This window comes from Pristiophorus japonicus, chromosome 12, assembly GCF_044704955.1.
Source record: "Pristiophorus japonicus isolate sPriJap1 chromosome 12, sPriJap1.hap1, whole genome shotgun sequence".
Taxonomy (NCBI): Eukaryota; Metazoa; Chordata; class Chondrichthyes; family Pristiophoridae; genus Pristiophorus; species Pristiophorus japonicus.
In genome coordinates, this window is record NC_091988.1 from 157,537,333 (window position 1) to 157,556,336 (window position 19,004).

Here is a 19,004-nt window from a genome sequence, read left to right on the forward strand (position 1 = left end):
TGGGAACCATTTGCAGTGTTGCTTGGTCCATACTTCTGGCAGGATAACGAGCATTGATGCAGATTTGTCAACACATAACTGATTATATTCAGATTCGGTAAGAGCACTGTATGTCTGCAGGCATAATAGATCTGCTGTTTTAGTCACTTAAGCACAAAGCTAGTTCTTGTTTGGCCCCGTTTGGGAAAATGGGGCCCAAATAATTGGCACAGTATAAAATGTATTATTGGCACTCTCAGTGCCTAAGATCTGTTGTTTTTCATTGATTTAATGAAGTATGTCCATATATGATTTGAAAAAAAAACTTGCAAATAAATCAGTTATTTTAGATTTTTTACATAAATATTTCAATGTTTCACAATCAAATAAAAAAGTATTGATATCAGAGAAAGTCACAAAATGAAGCTCTATTTACAGCCAAGTGTTCTATTGCACAGTACCAGCTATGTTCAGTCAGGTGATGTATCAAACCAATGAGACCTGGTAGACCCATGCAGTATTGGAGGACAATATCTAATCAGATGATCTAGATTTCCTGGAAGATATTTAGATACAGCCCATAAACCATTGTATTTTATCAAGATGATTAGTTATTCATAGAGCACAAAAGCAAGTTGCTCGTCATTCCAATTCAACCCCTCTTGATGGACTTTACATAAACACTTGTGGGCACACTAATAATGCACAACACATACACATTTCAGTCGATAACTGCTCCCAGTCAGTATATGCAAAGGATAAAAGGGGTGGTTTATGTCTATATTTTAAACTTTTTCATGTAAAATCTATCAAAATAGTTTGTATTTTATCTGAATTTAGAGAGTAATGGAGCAGCAAATCCACCAGATGTCCAACTGTTTATGTTGTGCTATTCAATGATATTCACTGTTTTTCATTTCTAAAAGGTATGTTAAATGTTACACCATATTTAGCCCATATTTCAGGTTATTGTAGGTTGTCGAGGAGTCATCTTTTATTACTTCCTGCAGTATAGTTTGTTAGATGAGGTTGCAACATTCTAGTGGAAGTTTCTAGATGAGGTTGAAATAAGGAATATATTTGTAATGAAGTAAAATATATTGAATGAGGTTGATGTAGGAAGAAACAGGGAAGGCTGGGTACTGATTTGTAACTATGTTGGGATAGGGGCATTGTGGGTTGGGGTTAAAAGGTGAAATGGGTTAAAGTTAGACGAGAATGAGGATGGGTTTATTGGGTAAAAGGAGATTGGAACAGTTCATGGTATGTGGTTTAAATGATTGTAAAATTAGTTTGGGATTTGAGCTAAGGTAATTATTTTAGATGTAATTTGGTGCAATAACATGGATCAATGGATGTTTGGATTATTCGGTAGAATTTAATAGAAATATTGGACAAAGATGGGATTGGGATTGTCAGGTGGGAGCAGATTGAGGTCCTCAAAGTAAAATGAGATGCAATTATCAGGTGAAACGAAGCTGGGGCTTTTAGGTGAGATTAGAAAGGATAGTTAAAGGGAATAAGTTTGGGATTATTAAATTTGATGGATAGATATGAAGAGACAGTGTGGTAGTTCTTCGGGGAATATAAGGTTGTGATGGTTAGATATGACAGAGTTAGAGATTCTAGGTGACAATGAAGTTGAGGTTACATGAGAATAGTTGTGCTTTTACTGGATAATGACATTGGGATTCTTCAAGTAAAGGTAGATGTGGGATTGTTAGTTCAGTTAAGGTTAAGTTTATAAGGTAATAATGATATTGGGGTTTGTTCATGATGGAATTAGAATTGTTAGGCAAAGATAAGGTTGAAGTTGATCAGGTAATATGGGGTTGCAGTTATTAGTTGCCAAAGTTTTGAATTAGGGTTTGAATATTTAGGTGAAGATGAGATTTCAATTGTTAAATGAAAAGAGACTGAGGAGGATTTGGAATGCACTGCCCAATAGGGATAGCCTTCAAAAGGGATTGGACAAATACTTGAAGGAGAAAAAATTGCACAGGTATGGGAAAAGAGAGGGGGAACTAGCTGGATTGCTCTTCAAAAGAGTCGGCACAGACTCGATGGGCCGAATGGTCCCCTTCTGTGCTATACTATTCTATGATTCTATGAAAGACACTTCCACTAATGTTGAAAAGATGGATAATTGTTCTACTGCAAATTAAAAATAAAAAGAGATCTTTTATCACTATTCTGTACTATCTCTGGGTGTTTTGTACCTTTCTGATAAACATATAGTAAAAAGTTGATCTGAGCTTGTTTCTACTGAGTTATTAGGTAGATAGATGTTTCTATATAGGATACTGAACACATATCAACATCCCGATGGATGTAGTGAAATCAACATTTTACTTCCAATAATTATATATATCAAATAAGGAAAATATTTCAAAAGCTGGGTTTCCCCCTTTAAACTATAGTTTTAGAGATTTTTTTTTTGCCAAAATACTCCCACAAAGAAGCTGGTCATGCACTCCTTCTATACAGTATACAAACACTTGACTCTCCACAACAGCTCGTTCTATTAAACACAGTGGATACGATCAGCATCAAGAGACAGATCATTCTGTTCACAGTCAGTATCCAAGGCTTGTTCCTTTATGGCTCGTACAGTTTGAGGGCTGTTGGAAAAGGATGCGGATTTAGCAACGAGATTCGTGTGAGTCCCCATGTCGTTTCCAGGCACCTTGGTGTCCTGCATGTGTACGGAGGCTCCATGCAGCTGCATCTCATGGCCCTGCTGAGGCTTGACCCTCAGGTAGGCTTTGGCTTTGTGATGCCTGGCTTTGCCCTCACTGTAATCAGTCACTCTGCATTCATAAGTGCCCTCATCTGAAGTTTTTATGCTGGACAACCGCAGTTTGTGAGAGATATTGCTTCCAACTACCTTCACAGCCTAGAAGGAATGGAAAAGACAAACAATGGCTTGATAAAGGGGTTAGAAAGGAGAAATTAATGAGAAATAAAATACAGTCCATTTAAAAGTAACATGGGTAAGACTTGTTATTGTTAACTTCCTTAGACGTCACAGGGTATTCAAAGAAAGACTTGCATTTATATAGCGCCTTCCACGACCACCGGACATCTCAAAGCGCTTTACAGCCAATTAAGTACTTTTGGAGTGTAGTCACCGTTGTAATGTGGGAACAATTCAATTACTTGAACGCGATTTAATCTTGGTTCAACTAAATCCATGTTAGCATTAATTATTTTAGTTGTGAAGGCAAATGGAATTTGTTCGTTGCGGATTCCCTATAAGAAAGTTTCTATGAAATCAGCGTTCCAAGTGGTTCTCTTCCAACTCAGTGCAGCTTTGTTCAGTTAGTTACCATCTTAGTATTTCCCCAACAAAATATTTGTTTTAAAACAATGTTACTAAAGCCCACCTCCATAGCTCTTCAAATCTGGACATGCCGACTGCTGGGAAGGTTTGCACTGTTGTACGAAGGAAGAACTTACATTTATGTAGCTTCCTATCACTTCTCAAGATTCAAGAATGGTGCACATACAATGAACTACATGGTGCAGAAACTATCGTTATGTGGGTAGCTGCTTAATTCTGCGGCAGTTCAAACTCCTTACAGTGTAGAACTTGAAATAAGGATGTGTGAATATTAACATAGTTACATGTTTGTATAAATTTCTTTCCAATTTTAATGGGAGTATTATCCCATTTAAAATAAATGGAAAAGTGCCTCTATTAATACAAATACGTTAAGGATTTATATGCTGATGTTCACAAGACGTCATTTCAAACGTTGATTGCAGGCTTCATGCAAGTTATATAAAAAAAAATGTTTTCCACTGCCAGATAAAAGCATTGATAAGTTGATAACAATGCATCAACTATCATGCTATAAAACCCGCTCCTGCACACAGAAGCATGGAACGATGACATGATTTTTGCACAATCATGCCCATTCCTTCTATAAACATTGCATAGCCTAGCCTATCACAAACTCTACCATTCCCACTTCGTTTATTTTGTGTAACTAGGCTGACACTGCATTGCAGTACTGAAGGAGAGATGCGCTGTTGGAGATGCGGGGCCAAAATTCAGGCCCGCTACAAACCTGGTCCACTTACCGGTTTTTAAGTGTTTTCACCGTCGGATAGGATGAGGTCGACTCTTGATCGATAGTCAGCTCTTTGTCCTTTTTTTTTTGCAGTGGACTGGAAGTCAGTCATAATGGGGGCGGAGGTGAGCCCGGTAAGTACTCGAGGGGCAGAAGTGGAGGTGGGAAGGCATCTCCGTGGCTGTCAGTCAGCAGCAGAGTGGAGATGATGTCCTGACGCGTGTCCGTCACCACGCTCTCCCCTTCACTTAAAGGGGAGAGCGTTTGGCACTTTGAAACTTCGGTCCACTGGGCCACCAGGGAGGGTTTCAGCCGGGCCAGCGGGATTGCCAAGAGGGAGTGCCAGGCTGTCTGTTTGCGGCCCGGCCGAATCTGAGGGTATAATTGTCGACCCGATCTGACAGTCAGCCGACAAAAAAAAAACATGGCAGCTGTGGCAGTGCATCTTCCCCTTGCCATAGCTCTCAGAATGAAAGCCAGGTGCACCCACAGAAAAAGCTGTCGGAACACCGCGCGGCGGATCATGGATTTTTGCAGCTAAATTTTGCACGGGGTGCCATGGAGGTGCGGGAAATTGGCGGTGCGTGCTTTGATGATGCGCTTAGGATGGCTGGCAGCAGCAGGATAGAAATGGGGACCGCCAGAAAAATCCCCAAGCTAAATTTCGATCGTGGGGGCCACTGGATGGGAAGTCGGCGGCTTCTCGACTCCCCCACCGGGCCGCCACTTTCTGGCGGTAAGTGGCCTTTTTGGGAGGCTGAATTTCGGCCCTGCCGTCTTTCGGATGAGCTGTTAAACAGAAAACCCCGCCTGCCCTCTCAGGTGGACGTAAACGATCCCATGGGACTATTTCGAAGAAAATCTGGGGAGTTCTCCCTGGTGTCCTGCCCAATATTTATCCCTCAACCAGCATCACTAAAAAACAGATTATCTGGTCAGTATCACAATGGTGTTTGTAAATTGGCTACTGAAGTGGGAATTTTAGAAACCCACCGTAGTGATAAGTGTTGCTGTCTGGGAAATGTGTTCAGAAATTGGCAAGTAGTAATATAGAGTTGCAGGTTGGGTAGAACAGGGGAAAAACATGTCATGCCAGCAACAACTAAGTAGGTCACCTGCAAGAGGATGTGGTGGCAAGCTTAACAAAGATAAACATAGAATTCATAAATAACAGGATGCTGACTTGCGGTTAGGCTAGGTGTTGAATAACAGGAAACCTGGCTTGTTGCTTCATAGCTGAAAAATATAAAGCCCCCAATGTAAAAGCCCCCAAAGTAATTGATGACGGATTGCGGTTTTCGGCTTTATATGCTGTACGGCTGGAAGCCAAAGTTGAGTTGGCTAGTGGAGAGTTGAGGAACTCTAAGCCATGCTCCCTTGGCCAAGCTATAGGTATTCGTAAATAAACATATCTTTGATTCTTTATCAGACTTGTGTTGCGCCTTTATTTTGGTTCCACAACAAATTTGGCAACGAGGATAGGACAGACGACCATTGGTAGAACATGTCGGAGTGAGTAAGTTTAAAGTACCATTCCAAAATTACATGATCTCTCTGACAAGACTGTCTGTCAACCGGGTATTCCGAACTGAGAGAGTCTGCTAAAGAACAAATTTTTGTTGGCGCGTGAGTATGATAAGTTAGCTTAAAGTAATTGATTTAGTTTAAAGTCATTGATAAGAACTGTGTGGCACAGAAATTATACCGGTGAAATAAGGCGAAGATTTAAGATAGAGGTTGGATTAAATTACCGATTGGAGAGACGTCAAGTCATCAGACAGGTGACATAGATCGTCAGATCATATAATGGCATCGGGGAAAGGATTAGACTGGGGTTCGGACAGTTCCCTTACTAAATTCTATGCAGATGACCGGAAAAGGTTAATCGACAAAATGTTAAAAGATGAGTGGGACCCGTCACAAGAACCAGCTGAATAAAAGGCTTGGTGGGAAAAAGAGAAAACTAAGAGAGCCCAGAAAGCCGGTATAATTATACTGCGACAATTTAGTGACAAGATGAAACCCAAAATTGAGGAATTAAGGCAATCAAGGGAAGAAGTAAAGAAACTAAGAGAAACTAATGGGCGTTGTTGTGAGTCCGGGCTCTTTGGGAGACCTGGAGACTACGACAGGGATGAGGCGGGAAGCCGCAGGCACCCACTTCTTATGAAAAGACAGGAGCTATGGCACCCAAGTATGACCTAGAAGATGATACTAAGCTTCCTGCAGCTCCGCTGCGATTGTCTGGCACAAAACAAGGGGCTGGCCATCAAGTAACAGTGAAATACATACCGTTTACCCCTTTGGAGAAACACGGAATCCTCAAGGATCTACCTTCTCTCAAGGAAAAACACGCAATTCTGAATTTTGGAGACTGTTAAGGGAAATGTATGACATCATTGAGATGCATGAGAGGGATGTACATCAGGTAGTGAGGGCTAAATGTCCACGGCTTAAATGGGAGACCTTAGGACAGGACTATAAAAATGGTGAAAGGACTCCTCTTAACAATGCCACTAGGGCAGTCCGACAGACAGCGTACGATGATTTCACCCGGGCAGTCCAAGCCACCTTTGGAGCTCCCGCTCCCAACTGGGGACTAATTCTGTTAGTCCGCCAGAAGAAAGATGAAAACAGCAGTGAGTATGGTCATAGACTGTGGACCGCATATCAAGAATACTCGGGTCAGTCAACCCCAGCCAAGGCAGATCAGGCATTTTTAAAGATGTTTAAAGACGGCCTGTCAGCCAACCATCAGAAAATACTTAAGATGGGGGTAGTTGGCGCAAATATCTATGACGGACTGGTGAGCTGGGCATGCCAATTGGATAATGAAGCCAGCCAACACCAGAAGCCGATCATGCATACGGGATTGTTTCTTAGAACAATATGTAACAGAACCTACAAGGGAGCAAGCTATCTTAGATCTGGTCCTGTGTAATGAGACAGGAAAAATAAACGATGTCCTAGTAAAAGTTCCTCTCGGAATGAGTGATCACAGTATGGTTGAATTTGTAATACAGATTGAGGGTGAGGAAGTTGTGTCAGAAACAAGCGTACTATGCTTAAACAAAGTGGACTACAGTGGGATGAGGGCAGAGTTGACTAAAGTAGACTGGAAACACAGACTAAACGGTGGCACAATCGAGGAACAGTGGAGGACTTTTAAGGAGCTCTTTCATAGTGCGCAACAAAAATACATTCCAGTGAAAAAGAAGGGCGGTAAGAGAAGGGATAACCAGCCGTGGATAACCAAGGAAATAAAGGAGAGTATCAAATCAAAGACCAATGCGTATAAGGTGGCCAAGGTTAGTGGGAAACTAGAGGATTGGGAAAATTTTAAACAACAGCAAAGAATGACTAAAAAAGCAATAAAGAAAGGAAAGATAGATTTCGAAGGTAAACTTGCGCAAAACATAAAAACAGATAGTAAAAGCTTTTACAGATATATAAAACGGAAAAGAGTGACTAAAGTAAATGTTGGTCCCTTAGAAGATGAGAAGGGGGATTTAATAATGGGAAATGTGGAAATGGCTGAGACCTTAAACAATTATTTTGCTTTGGTCTTCACAGTGGAAGACACAAAAACCATGCCAAAAATTGCTGGTCACGGGAATGTGGGAAGGGAGGACCTTGAGACAATCACTATCACTAGTGGGGTAGTGCTGGACAGGCTAATGGGACTCAAGGTAGACAAGTCCCCTGGTTCTGATGAAATGCATCCCAAGGTATTAAAAAAGATGGCGGAAGTTATAGCAGATGCATTCGTAATATTCTACCAAAATTCTGTTTAAAAAAGGGGGCAGACAAAAGGCAGGTAACTATAGGCCGGTTAGTTTAACATCTGTAGTGGGGAAAATGCTTGAAACTATCATTAAGGAAGAAATAGCAGGACATCTAGACAGGAATAGTGCAATCAAGCAGACGCAGCATGGATTCATGAAGGGGAAATCATGTTTAACTAATTTACTAGAATTCTTTGAGGATATAACGAGCATGGTGGATAGAGGTGTACCGATGGATGTGGTGTATTTAGATTTCCAAAAGGCATTCGATAAGGTGCCACACAAAAGGTTACTGCAGAAGATAGAGGTACGCGGAGTCAGAGAAAATGTATTAGCATGGATAGAGAATTGTCTGGCTAACAGAAAGCAGAGAGTCGGGATAAATGGGTCCTTTTCGGGTTGGAAATCGGTGGTTAGTGGTGTGCCACAGGGATCAGTGCTGGGACCACAACTGTTTACAATATACATAGATGACCTGGAAGAGGGGACAGAGTGTTGTGTAACAAAATTTGCAGATGACACAAAGATTAGTGGGAAAGCGGGTTGTGTAGAGGACACAGAGAGGCTGCAAAGAGATTTGGATAGGTTAAGCGAATAGGCGAAGGTTTGGCAGATGGAATACAATGTCGGAAAGTGTGAGGTCATCCACCTTGGGAAAAAAAAACAGTAAAAGGGAATATTATTTGAATGGGGAGAAATTACAACATGCTGAAGTGCAGAGGGACCTGGGGGTCTTTGTGCATGAATCCCAAAAAGTTAGTTTGCAGGTGCAGCAGGTAATCAGGAAGGCGAATGGAATGTTGGCCTTCATTGCGAGAGGGATGGAGTACAAAAGCAGGGAGGTCCTGCTGCAACTGTATAGGGTATTGGTAAGGCCGCACCTGGAGTACTGCGTGCAGTTTTGGTCACCTTACTTAAGGATGGATATACTGGCTTTGGAGGGGGTACAGAGACGATTCACTAGGCTGATTCCAGAGATGACGGGGTTACCTTATGATGATAGATTGAGTAGACTGGGTCTTTACTCATTGGAGTTCAGGAGGATGAAGGGTGATCTTATAGAAACATTTAAAATCATGAAAGGGATAGACAAGATAGAGGCAGAGAGGTTGTTTCCACTGGTAGGGGAGGCTAGAACTAGGGGGCACAGCCTCAAAATACGGGGGAGCCAATTTAAAACCGAGTTGAGAAGGAATTTCTTCTCCCAGAGGGTTGTGAATCTGTGGAATTCTCTGCCCAAGGAAGCAGCTGAGGCTAGCTCATTGAATGTATTCAAGTCACAGATAGATAGATTTTTAACCAATAAGGGAATTAAGGGTTACGGGGAGAGGGCGGGTAAGTGGAGCGGAGTCCACGGCCAGATCAGCCATGATCTTATTGAATGGCGGAGCAGGCTCGAGGGGCTAGATGGCCTACTCCTGTTCCTAATTCTTATGTTCTTATGTTCTTATAAAGTAGAAATAGGAGGCATCTAGCAAAAGACCCATTGGAGTTTGCTACAATTGTGGCAAACCCGGACACATGTCCAAGAACTGTAAGAGTCCACGTCTCAAGTGCACCAACTGCCAGAATATGGGGCACAACAAAACTCAGTGTTGGGCGCCAGGCGGGGGCGGGAAAAGACCCACACCGCAGGGTAGCCCACCCAAATCCCAGAACATGACCAAGGATCAGCTCCTCCAGGCCCTCAAGGACCTGGCAAGGGACTGAAAGCCAGAGGACCCTGCTGAGGGCGAAGGCGATCCTCGGATCCACATTACAGCATTGTTAGGGGGCCGGCAATGTGACATGTTAGAGGATACTGGCGCCTCTGTCTCAATGACAGATATCCCCCTACCCACAACCAAATGGACAGTTCTAATCACAGGGATTGGAGGATCTGCCACAAGGGCACAAGCGAAGTAATATTATTGGACGTGGCAGGGATTCTAATCCCTTCAAAATTTTATGTTTGTCCCAATAATGGGGGTACAATATTAGGAATCGACCTCCTAGAACAATTACGAGCATTGAGTGATCCCCAGGGGAAGAAAATAGTTTCAAGAAGCCCAAATGGGCACAAAACTACTACCTTCGGGGAACAAAATAAATTGGACAACCATACGAAGGTGGGGAGCGTACAACTCCTGACCAGGGATACATTAAAAGGGTATGGCCCCATGTGTCTGCAAATTGATGGAGTGTGGGCACGTTCCAAACAAGATTGTGGACTGGTAGAAACCGACCTAATCATTGTCCTGGGACCTGAGCACACCCCGCATAAGCAATATCCAATTAAACCTGAAGCCAGGGAGGCAGTCAAACAAATTGTACAAGATCTGCTGGACAGTGGCATACTCCGGGAAGCTGAGCGCACCATGAATTAACCCATGTGGCCGGTAAAGAAGCCGGACGGCTCATACCTGTAGAGGGTCTCCTGATCACAGGTGAACCCCATGAGTGCCATGCCCGAGAGTGGGAAGAATAACCCGGTAATATAAGTGAGATCCCAATTTAACCCTTTCTGTAGATGGGTCCTGCAAATATATCCAAGGGACCCCACATACAGAGTGGGCGGTGGTCAATGGAGCACTTGACACCGTCCTAAGTGGGGGACTGGACAGAGGACTTTCCGCACAAGTGGCAGAACTCACTGCCCTGAATGAAGCCCTCCAATTAGCTGAAGGCAAGCGGGCAAATATCTACACAGACAGCCACTATGCTTTTGGAGTAGTCCATGACTACATGACTGCCTGGGGGAGGCGAGGATTCATCACCTCAGACGGGGAGGCCATTAAACATGAAGGCCGAATTAGGCTGCTATTAGACGCGACTGACTACAGATTACACGGCTCTGAATAAAGTGATACCTCGTCAGCACCCCATTGTAGCCAGCCCAGCCACAATCTTTAATGGATTGAAACCCGAACATAAGATATTCACAGTGCTTGACATAGCCAATGGACTTTGGTCCATTCCTCTGGCTCGAGAATCACAGGACAAGTTTGCCTTTACTGTAGGGGACACACGGGCGCTCTCATAGAAATCTTAGAAACCCTACAAAGGGTGGGATTTAAAGCCAATCCCAAGAAAGCCCAGATTGGACAGACAGCGGCACAATATTTGGGACATGAGATATCAAAAGGGACTCGAACAATGTCTCAAGATAGGAAAGAAGCTATCAGAATCATGCCCCGCCCAAAGACAGTCCGAGGGGTACGGAAAGTACTGGGACTCTTTAATTACTGCAGAAACTTTATAGCCAACTTCGCAGCAATTGCAGAACCAATACAGAAACTGGTGAAAGGGGGGAAACCCTCCCTAGAAAGTGTAGCGGGGGGCCCGGAGCAGGAAACAGCATATGGTAATCTAAAGGAAGCCTTAATGTCTGCACCTGGCCTGGGACTCCCGAACATGGACATACCTTTCCACATTTACTGCGAAAATGAGGAAGGATTCTATGGGGCAGTGGTCACTCAGATGCATGGAGACAGGATGCGTCCTGTAGCCTATTACTCAACCCAACAGTCACCTGTGGCAGTCGGTCTGTCCTGGTGTGTGGCAGCTCTGGACTGTGCAACGTGGGCAGTGAAAGTCAGTGAACCGGTAGTGATGACCGGGGAGATTGTACTGCAACACTGAACACACTCTGGTAGAAATGCTCAACACCGGGAAACTAAGATCCGTGTCCAATGTACGCAGGGCTAAATGGGAGGCAGTTTTACTCCCCCATGATGAGTCCGTGAAAATAGTATGAGACACAGGGGAGAACCCTGTAGAGGGTCTCCTGGTCACGGGTGAACCCCATGAGTGCCATGCCCGAGAGTGGGAAGAATAACCCGGTAATATAAGTGAGATCCCACTTGAGGACCCCGATTTAAACCTTTCTGTAGATGGGTCCTGCAAATATATCCAAGGGACCCCACATACAGAGTGGGCGGTGGTCAATGGAGCACTTGACACCGTCCTAAGTGGGGGACTGGACAGAGGACTTTCCGCACAAGTGGCAGAACTCACTGCCCTGAATGAAGCCCTCCAATTAGCTGAAGGCAAGCGGGCAAATATCTACACAGACAGCCACTATGCTTTTGGAGTAGTCCATGACTACATGACTGCCTGGCGGAGGGGAGGATTCATCACCTCAGACGGGGAGGCCATTAAACATGAAGGCCGAATTAGGCTGCTATTCGACGCGACTAGTAAACCCACCGAGGCGGTGGATAAAGGTCAAAGCCCACCAGAAAGTGGTGGACGATGTCCAGAGTGGTAATGAGGCAATGAGGCTGCGGATAAGGCGGCGCAGGAGGCAACAGTTTCGTCCGAAGTGAGGGAGGAATCAGTAAGTAGTATGATTACTAAAGAAGATATTGACATTGTAAAATTGCATGCAGATGTAAGTGATGAAGAAAAGACAGAATGAAAAAAATCAGGGAGGGGCACCAGATCCAGACTCCATGTGGAGAAAGGACGGTAAGATGGCAGCCCCCACTTGTATAAGAAAGATGCTCATGGAACTGCACCACGGCATTAACCCATGCCAGGCGAAATGCCATGATCAGTAGTGTCTCTCGAGATTGGTGGTGGCCAGGCGTGGGACGAGACATTGTTATCAGCAATACATTACATGTGTCCAGCATAATCCAGGAAAGGCCATTAAAATTAGAATGGCCCATCAATCACGGCCGCAAGGGCCATGGGAGAATAAACAAATTGATTTCACGGGACCACTGCCAAGCTCTAGAGTAAAGAAATACTGTCTAGTGATAATTGGTTTATTTACATGGTGGGTGGAGGCTTTTCCTACCCGAAACTGTACTGCAACCACAGTAGCTCGTATTTTAGCTGAGGAGGTGATTCCCCGCTGGGGCATCCCCACCCAAATAGACTTCGATCAGGGAACCCACTTCACAGGACAGGTGGTAAAATTACTATGCACTACATTGGGCATTAAACAAAAATTTCACATCCCCTATCACCCGCAGAGTTCGGGGATGGTAGAACAGATGAATTGGACAATAAAGACAGCTCTGCCAAAAGCCATCCAAGAAACCGGACAGGCTTGGGCTGAGCTGCTGCCTGCTATCCTGATGAGACAAAGGGCAACCCCTAATCAGACAACAGGATTAACTCCATATGAGCTCATGGCTGGTCGGGCAATGCGATTGCCCGAAGGTATAATCACAGGAGGGTCCGATGTGGGCCCATTGCGGGATCAGATTAGGAGATATGTAATGGAGTTAAGTAAGCAACTTAAGGATATGAGCCAGGAAGTAAGAGAACGACAGGCAGGTCGGGACGAATAAGAAGAGTTAGAGTCCCCGGTAGATCTTCCCCAAGTGGGGGAGAAAGTAATGGTTAAGGGGCTACCGGGACGAACCGGATTCACGCCGCGGTGGTCGGGACCATACGAGATATTGATCAGTGGGGACATGTGTGTATATGTGGATATGAATGGAGTAGGATGGTGGAAACGGCTAACAGAATACCCCATCTTGGGGAAAGTTTGATTTTACAGGATACTGATTATACTTTGGCACTCACCCCTGTGGCAAACAGCACGGGGCCGGATGATCAGCCAGAATTCAAAACTTGAGGCTGAAGGTGATGAGCTACATCCGAATTATGAAGACCCGGACTATCAAAAGACTCAAGTTTGAAATGGAGTCTACCTGACTGGTATATTCCGGCAAGAGGGTGCAAAGACTTCCCTCGGACCAGACAAAAACTTTTGCGGGTGTAAGGGAACCCAACCCACATTATTAGGCGTCGCGATACGGTACAATAGGACCTTATGTATTGAATATGGCCTAACAATCAGAAAACCTTAAAGACGCAATCAGGAAGTTGCTGCAGAGGCAGACAGACGCAGCCAAAGGGGCTGCTCGGGAAGGCGATGGGGCAGCAGCGAGCTAAGTCAAAGGGATTACAGTCCTGGAGGGCCATGCTGCCACCATTAAACGCCTGATTGATTGAGAATTCAATGCGGAAAAGGTAGAGGTTCAGCGAGATCTCTGCCACGCTTACGGGGGATGGATGATTGGTCAGGTCAGGGAGAACCTGGACCAAATACACAGGGGCGAAGTCCCAGACTGGATTAACAGCACCCACCTGTTCCGCCTAGCACAGCACCCAGGGTCACTGGACACATGCACCAGGAAAGGAATGACAAGAGTCTTTCCAGTGATAGGCAAATGCACAGATTCACATTCTGCCTTGGTGGGGATGGTCCTAATTATTCCAGTAATGGCGAAGGGGGAGTCTGGGGCTAACTTGGGGCTAATCCGGGGTAAGAACTACATGTGGTATTACCCAATGGATCAATATGTGATCAATCGGAATGGAACAATGAGAGGGGTCTCATTATCAGGGTGCCGCAGGGTAGGAAGCCTAACTATATGTCCACATCCAGTAGGCCGGAGAAGTGAGGATGGGTATGGATTGAATCAAACCATTGGGTGTGTCTTAGAAATAAGCCCATCAGAATCCAAACACACCCACTCAGCCTACCGCGGAAAGGGGGAATACTGTGTGGTAACCAACCAACCAACTTCTAACTATGGTATTTATCAATGTAATATCACTAACGCCAACTTCTGCTTCACCTCGAGGCTACCGGTAACAATAGGACGAGCATGAATGACGTATATACATGCTCGAGAAACTATTACCCTGAACCTGATTGATGAAATTAAACAAGATTTGTACCAATATGAAAGTGAACTGGCTGCACCAATACCCCACCTGCCCGAGGACCTGAGAGGCATTAAGGATCCTCTGCTGGCGAGCATAAAACTATATCACGTGCTCAAACAGGAGCTGCGCAAACTGGGCAAGGACATTGCAAAAGACCTTCAACATACCCCCTGGTACGAGATGGCATGGAACTGGGGACTGAACGTTAATATCCATCCATGGATACGTATCATTTCTCACATATTGGTGACAGTTCAACTGATTTTGGCAATATGCTGGCTGATAATGACATGTGCAGTTTGTAGGAAGCGTAGACATAGGCAGCAAGCTAAAGTAATCACTCGTATGCAAGAGAAAGATAGATTGTCGATGCATGGGGGAGTTTAAACCCCAGTTAAGTGGTGTTTCCTACAGCAAAACAGTGACTACACTTCAAAAGTACTTTATTGGCTGTAAAGTGCTTTCGGGCTTTGAAAGGCGCTATATAAATGCAAGTCTTTCTTTCTCTTTCTCTTTCAAATGTAATTAAGCTAAACTCCATGATATTCATCCATCCCTGCGTCAACATCATTTAACCTCCCCCCCCCCCCCACCCGGAGAGAGCATTTTGCCCACCCACAGCCCTGAACTATTTGATCAGCTGATTCTACTATCCCCATAATCTACAATCTTATTTATTTTGTTGTATTTGCTTGATGCTTTCCTGTATGTACATACTTTGTCAGAAACCAATTAAATGTGTCCTTGTAGCTTGTGTTCGCACTCATTCTGGAGAATTCACTAACAAAATACAGATTTAAAAAGTGATATTCTGCAAGGAGAGTCTGATGAATACATGTGCCAATATTTTAGCTTCTGTCAAGGTCACTGCAAGGAGCCTTCTAATTTCAGATTTGCACCTTAATGTTTGTATGCAAGAAAGTCTTGAAATTGTTCCCTGTACCCACATCATTTTGCTAAAACTCTGACCTCAAGCAAGCACCACAGTTCACAGATAATAAAAAATATAATGAGCCGAGTAAACAGATCAATGTGAACTTACCCCAAACTCATTAGCTTCTCAGTTAAATCAATTTAAATGCATTGTCTGTCACCAGTAACATTAATTCACTGCATTCAACCTCTGCTAGGAGAGATATTAAATCTAGGCTCTTAAGGTGGTAGATACTGTGAAGTGATCAGGGATTTGGGGAGTCCTGCCTGTTGATAGCTCGATTCATGTCACTTCTTTTTATTGTCTGCCAACCCACAGTGTACAACACTTAATGTGTAGGAGGACGAGAGTGCGATGAAAAGCAAGAAAGGATCTTGGCAGCATTTCTACTTCTGAAAGACGGTGCATTAAAATGAAATACATTTTCCTTTAATGATTATTAAGTTTGTGTAAAGTTATCAGAAATTCAGGAAAAGTTATGGGTAGCTGTTTAGCTATTACATAATTAAAACCTGCTTTGGTTAAAACTAACATTTTATATTGGGGAAATTCGATTATAGACATCTTTATATTCGCCTCAACTTCAGTCCGTCAGCCTCCAGACATGTATGCGGGATGTTAAATTTGCATTAGAGCATAGCCCTTCTTATAGGAAATCTCCATTTGTCAGAAAATATTAGCATAGAATCAGAACTGCATACAAGCAGGTTTGTCCGCATCAGTCAAAACAGTGGTTGAGCTTAGCTACGAGCCTTTGAGTGGATTGAAACCTTTGTAACCTAGGTTAAGCATATGTCACCAGTGCTGTTGTTATCATCAATGTACATGGGGAATGTAGCTAGGAGTATTCAGTATGAGTCCGAAATATTGAGTTTTGGTGTATATTTTTATAACTGAGGGAAATCACTAGTCTGGGATCTGCAGACATCCGAATCGCAATACAATTGCATTTGCACACTGTATACACATGCTGGGACACAAACACACCATGATAGTCCTGATGTGCATAGTTCGGGCCTACATATTACAAAAAGGATATAGAGGCATTGGTGAAGCTGCAAAAATGATTTACAAGGATGATACCAGAACTGGAAGGTTATAACCATCATGAAAGACTGAACAGGCTGGGGCTCTTTTCTTTAGAAAAGAGAGGCTGAGAGGTGACCTAATAGAGGTCTCTAAAATTATGAAGGAGTTTGATAGGGTAGATGTAAAGAAGATGTTTCCACTTGTGAAGGAATCCAAAACTAGGGGCCATTAATGTAAGATAGTCACTAATTAATCCAATAAAGAATTCAAGAGAAACTTCCTTACCCAGAGGTTGGTTAGAATGTGGAACTTAAGACCACAATGAGCAGTTGAGGTGAATAGCTAGGTAGCATTTAAGGGGAAGCTAGATAAAACACATGAGGGAGAAAGGAATAGAAGGTTGTGCTGATAGGGTGGGAGGAGGCTCATGTGGAGCATAAACATCATCATAGACCATCTGGGCCGAATGGACACTGTGTGTGCTATAAATTCTATATAATGCCACAATTACTGTTTTTAAACACACAATGGGCTGGATTTTCCAGTCATCTGCGCTCCAGATTTCGCCCTGGAGCAGCGCCAATGGCGTTGGTGAGGGCCTCAGTACCCGCCGCGATCTTCCGGTCGGGTTTTGCAGCGGCGCTGAGCAGCACCGCCCGGAAGAGATGCGCCCGGGTGTGCAGCGGCCCTGGTTGCGATACCAGCGTGAGTTTGAGCACCCGCCTGACCCGTCCACCCAGAGGTGCGCCCGCAATGATCGCCTGGGAAATCAGGGCGGTCCTACGATCCCGTTGGTGAAGATGTGAGTAATGGACTCCTAAGGCAAGTATGATTGTTTTTTCTTTTAATTTTATCAGAGATTTGTGTTGTAGTGTCGTGTGCAATGTTTTGGGAATGTTTTTGTATTTTTTTCCACCCCCCCCCCCACCACCAGACGGCTCACGGAACGCTCCCGGCCTGGCTCTTTGGCTTGGGATTTTCCCATCCTTGCACCACGAGAGGTGTACACGCCTCCCTTAGCACTGCACCCCCTGACGCTGGGCCCAGCTGCACAAACTTAAATACCAAAGCGCAAACTATTCCCGGCCGCTAACTTACCTGCTCCGCCGCCATTATCGTCTCGAAAACCTAAAAGCCTACAATCCAACCCAATATTTACTTGGCCAGGATCTTAGATGTTGGCAGAGTCCTGGTGCATCTTCAATGGGAATGGGAGCTGTTGGGTCACATTCATTATCCCATATTAGGACTCCCAGCAGGATTCCAGCTCCCATTGGGGAGCCTACCTCAGCGTAAAGTCACATAATGGGGCTGAATGACACTGGGGCCAGCTGAAGAGAAGGCCAATTTCTTTTATCCTAACATTTAAATTTCATTGGGGCCGAGCAATTGAGTCGATCACCCCACAATTGATTCAACTCTTCCCCCAGGACCTTTAAAATTGGAATCACTCCTCCGCCTGGCCATAGCAACTCAGGACACCATCAGCGTTCACAGCAATGCTAGGGCACAAATGGCAGGTAATGTGTCGGACGACACATTCCTGTAATTTGATATGCCTTTTGGATATGCCCATAGTTGGGCTACCTATTCCACGGCCCCATCACTTTGGAATGTGGCAAGCAAACGCAGGCCCAATCCGCTAGAGTTAAGCCAGGGACCCAGCTTAATGCCAGCAGAAAATTCAGGCCTAGAAAGATACTGGGATGAAATGACCAAATCCAAGAATAAAAGGATTTTTTTCACTGGGGTTTACACTACTGATTTGTCTCTGATGCTACTGGTAGACCAGCATAAAATTCCTGGTATAATGGCCTCGATTTTAAAATTCTCATCCTTGCTTTCAAAATCCTCACTGGCCTTGTCCCTCCCTATTTCTGTAACCTTTTCCAACCCTGCAACCATTGGCGGCTGTGCCTTCAGCTGCCTGGGCCCTAAGCTCTGGAATTCCCTCCCTAAACCTTTCCACCTTGTCACTTCTTTCTCCTCCTTTATGACACTCCTTAAAACCTACCTCTTTGACCAAGCTATTGATCATCTGTTCTATTATCTCATTATGTGGTTTGGTGTCAAATTTTGTTTGATATGGTTCCTGTGAAGTGTTTTGGGAGATTTTAATATGGTGCTACATAAAGCAAGTTTTTGTTGTTACATTAAATGTACCCTGCAGATGCCTTCTGTTGCTCATTCTCTGTGTAATACATCTATGTGCTAACACTTTTCAATGGTGCTGAACCTTGATCTGAATTCTTAACAAGCTTATGTATTTAGGAGTCATGCTGTAGTATCAGAGCATATGTTGATGCACATCTCCTACTAACTGGATGTGTTATGATGTGAAAATGAGTCACATAGTAAAGGTAAATCCATGGTGTACAGAATTTCAGAACAATTTGTTATTCGCAAGCTTCATAATGAAGTCATTGACATTTCAATTGATTAAAAAATATTAATATTGCTACTACTGATTTCTTGCATCTTTCACACTTAGTAATCATTTACGTCAGAAATGTACTGTGGTGTATTGTA

General features: G+C 44.0%; 1 protein-coding gene across 1 annotated transcript in view; it reads right to left on the reverse strand.

Annotated features, from left to right (window-relative positions):
- Positions 1-2,503: 2,503 nt before the first annotated feature.
- The window catches only part of vstm2l (V-set and transmembrane domain containing 2 like), a 97,583-nt gene continuing 81,082 nt past the window's right edge, over positions 2,504-19,004 (reverse strand). Inside the window, exon 4 of the mRNA XM_070895029.1 lies at positions 2,504-2,875. Coding sequence (XP_070751130.1) covers positions 2,504-2,875 — 372 coding nt within the window. The remainder of the gene's footprint in view (positions 2,876-19,004) is intronic.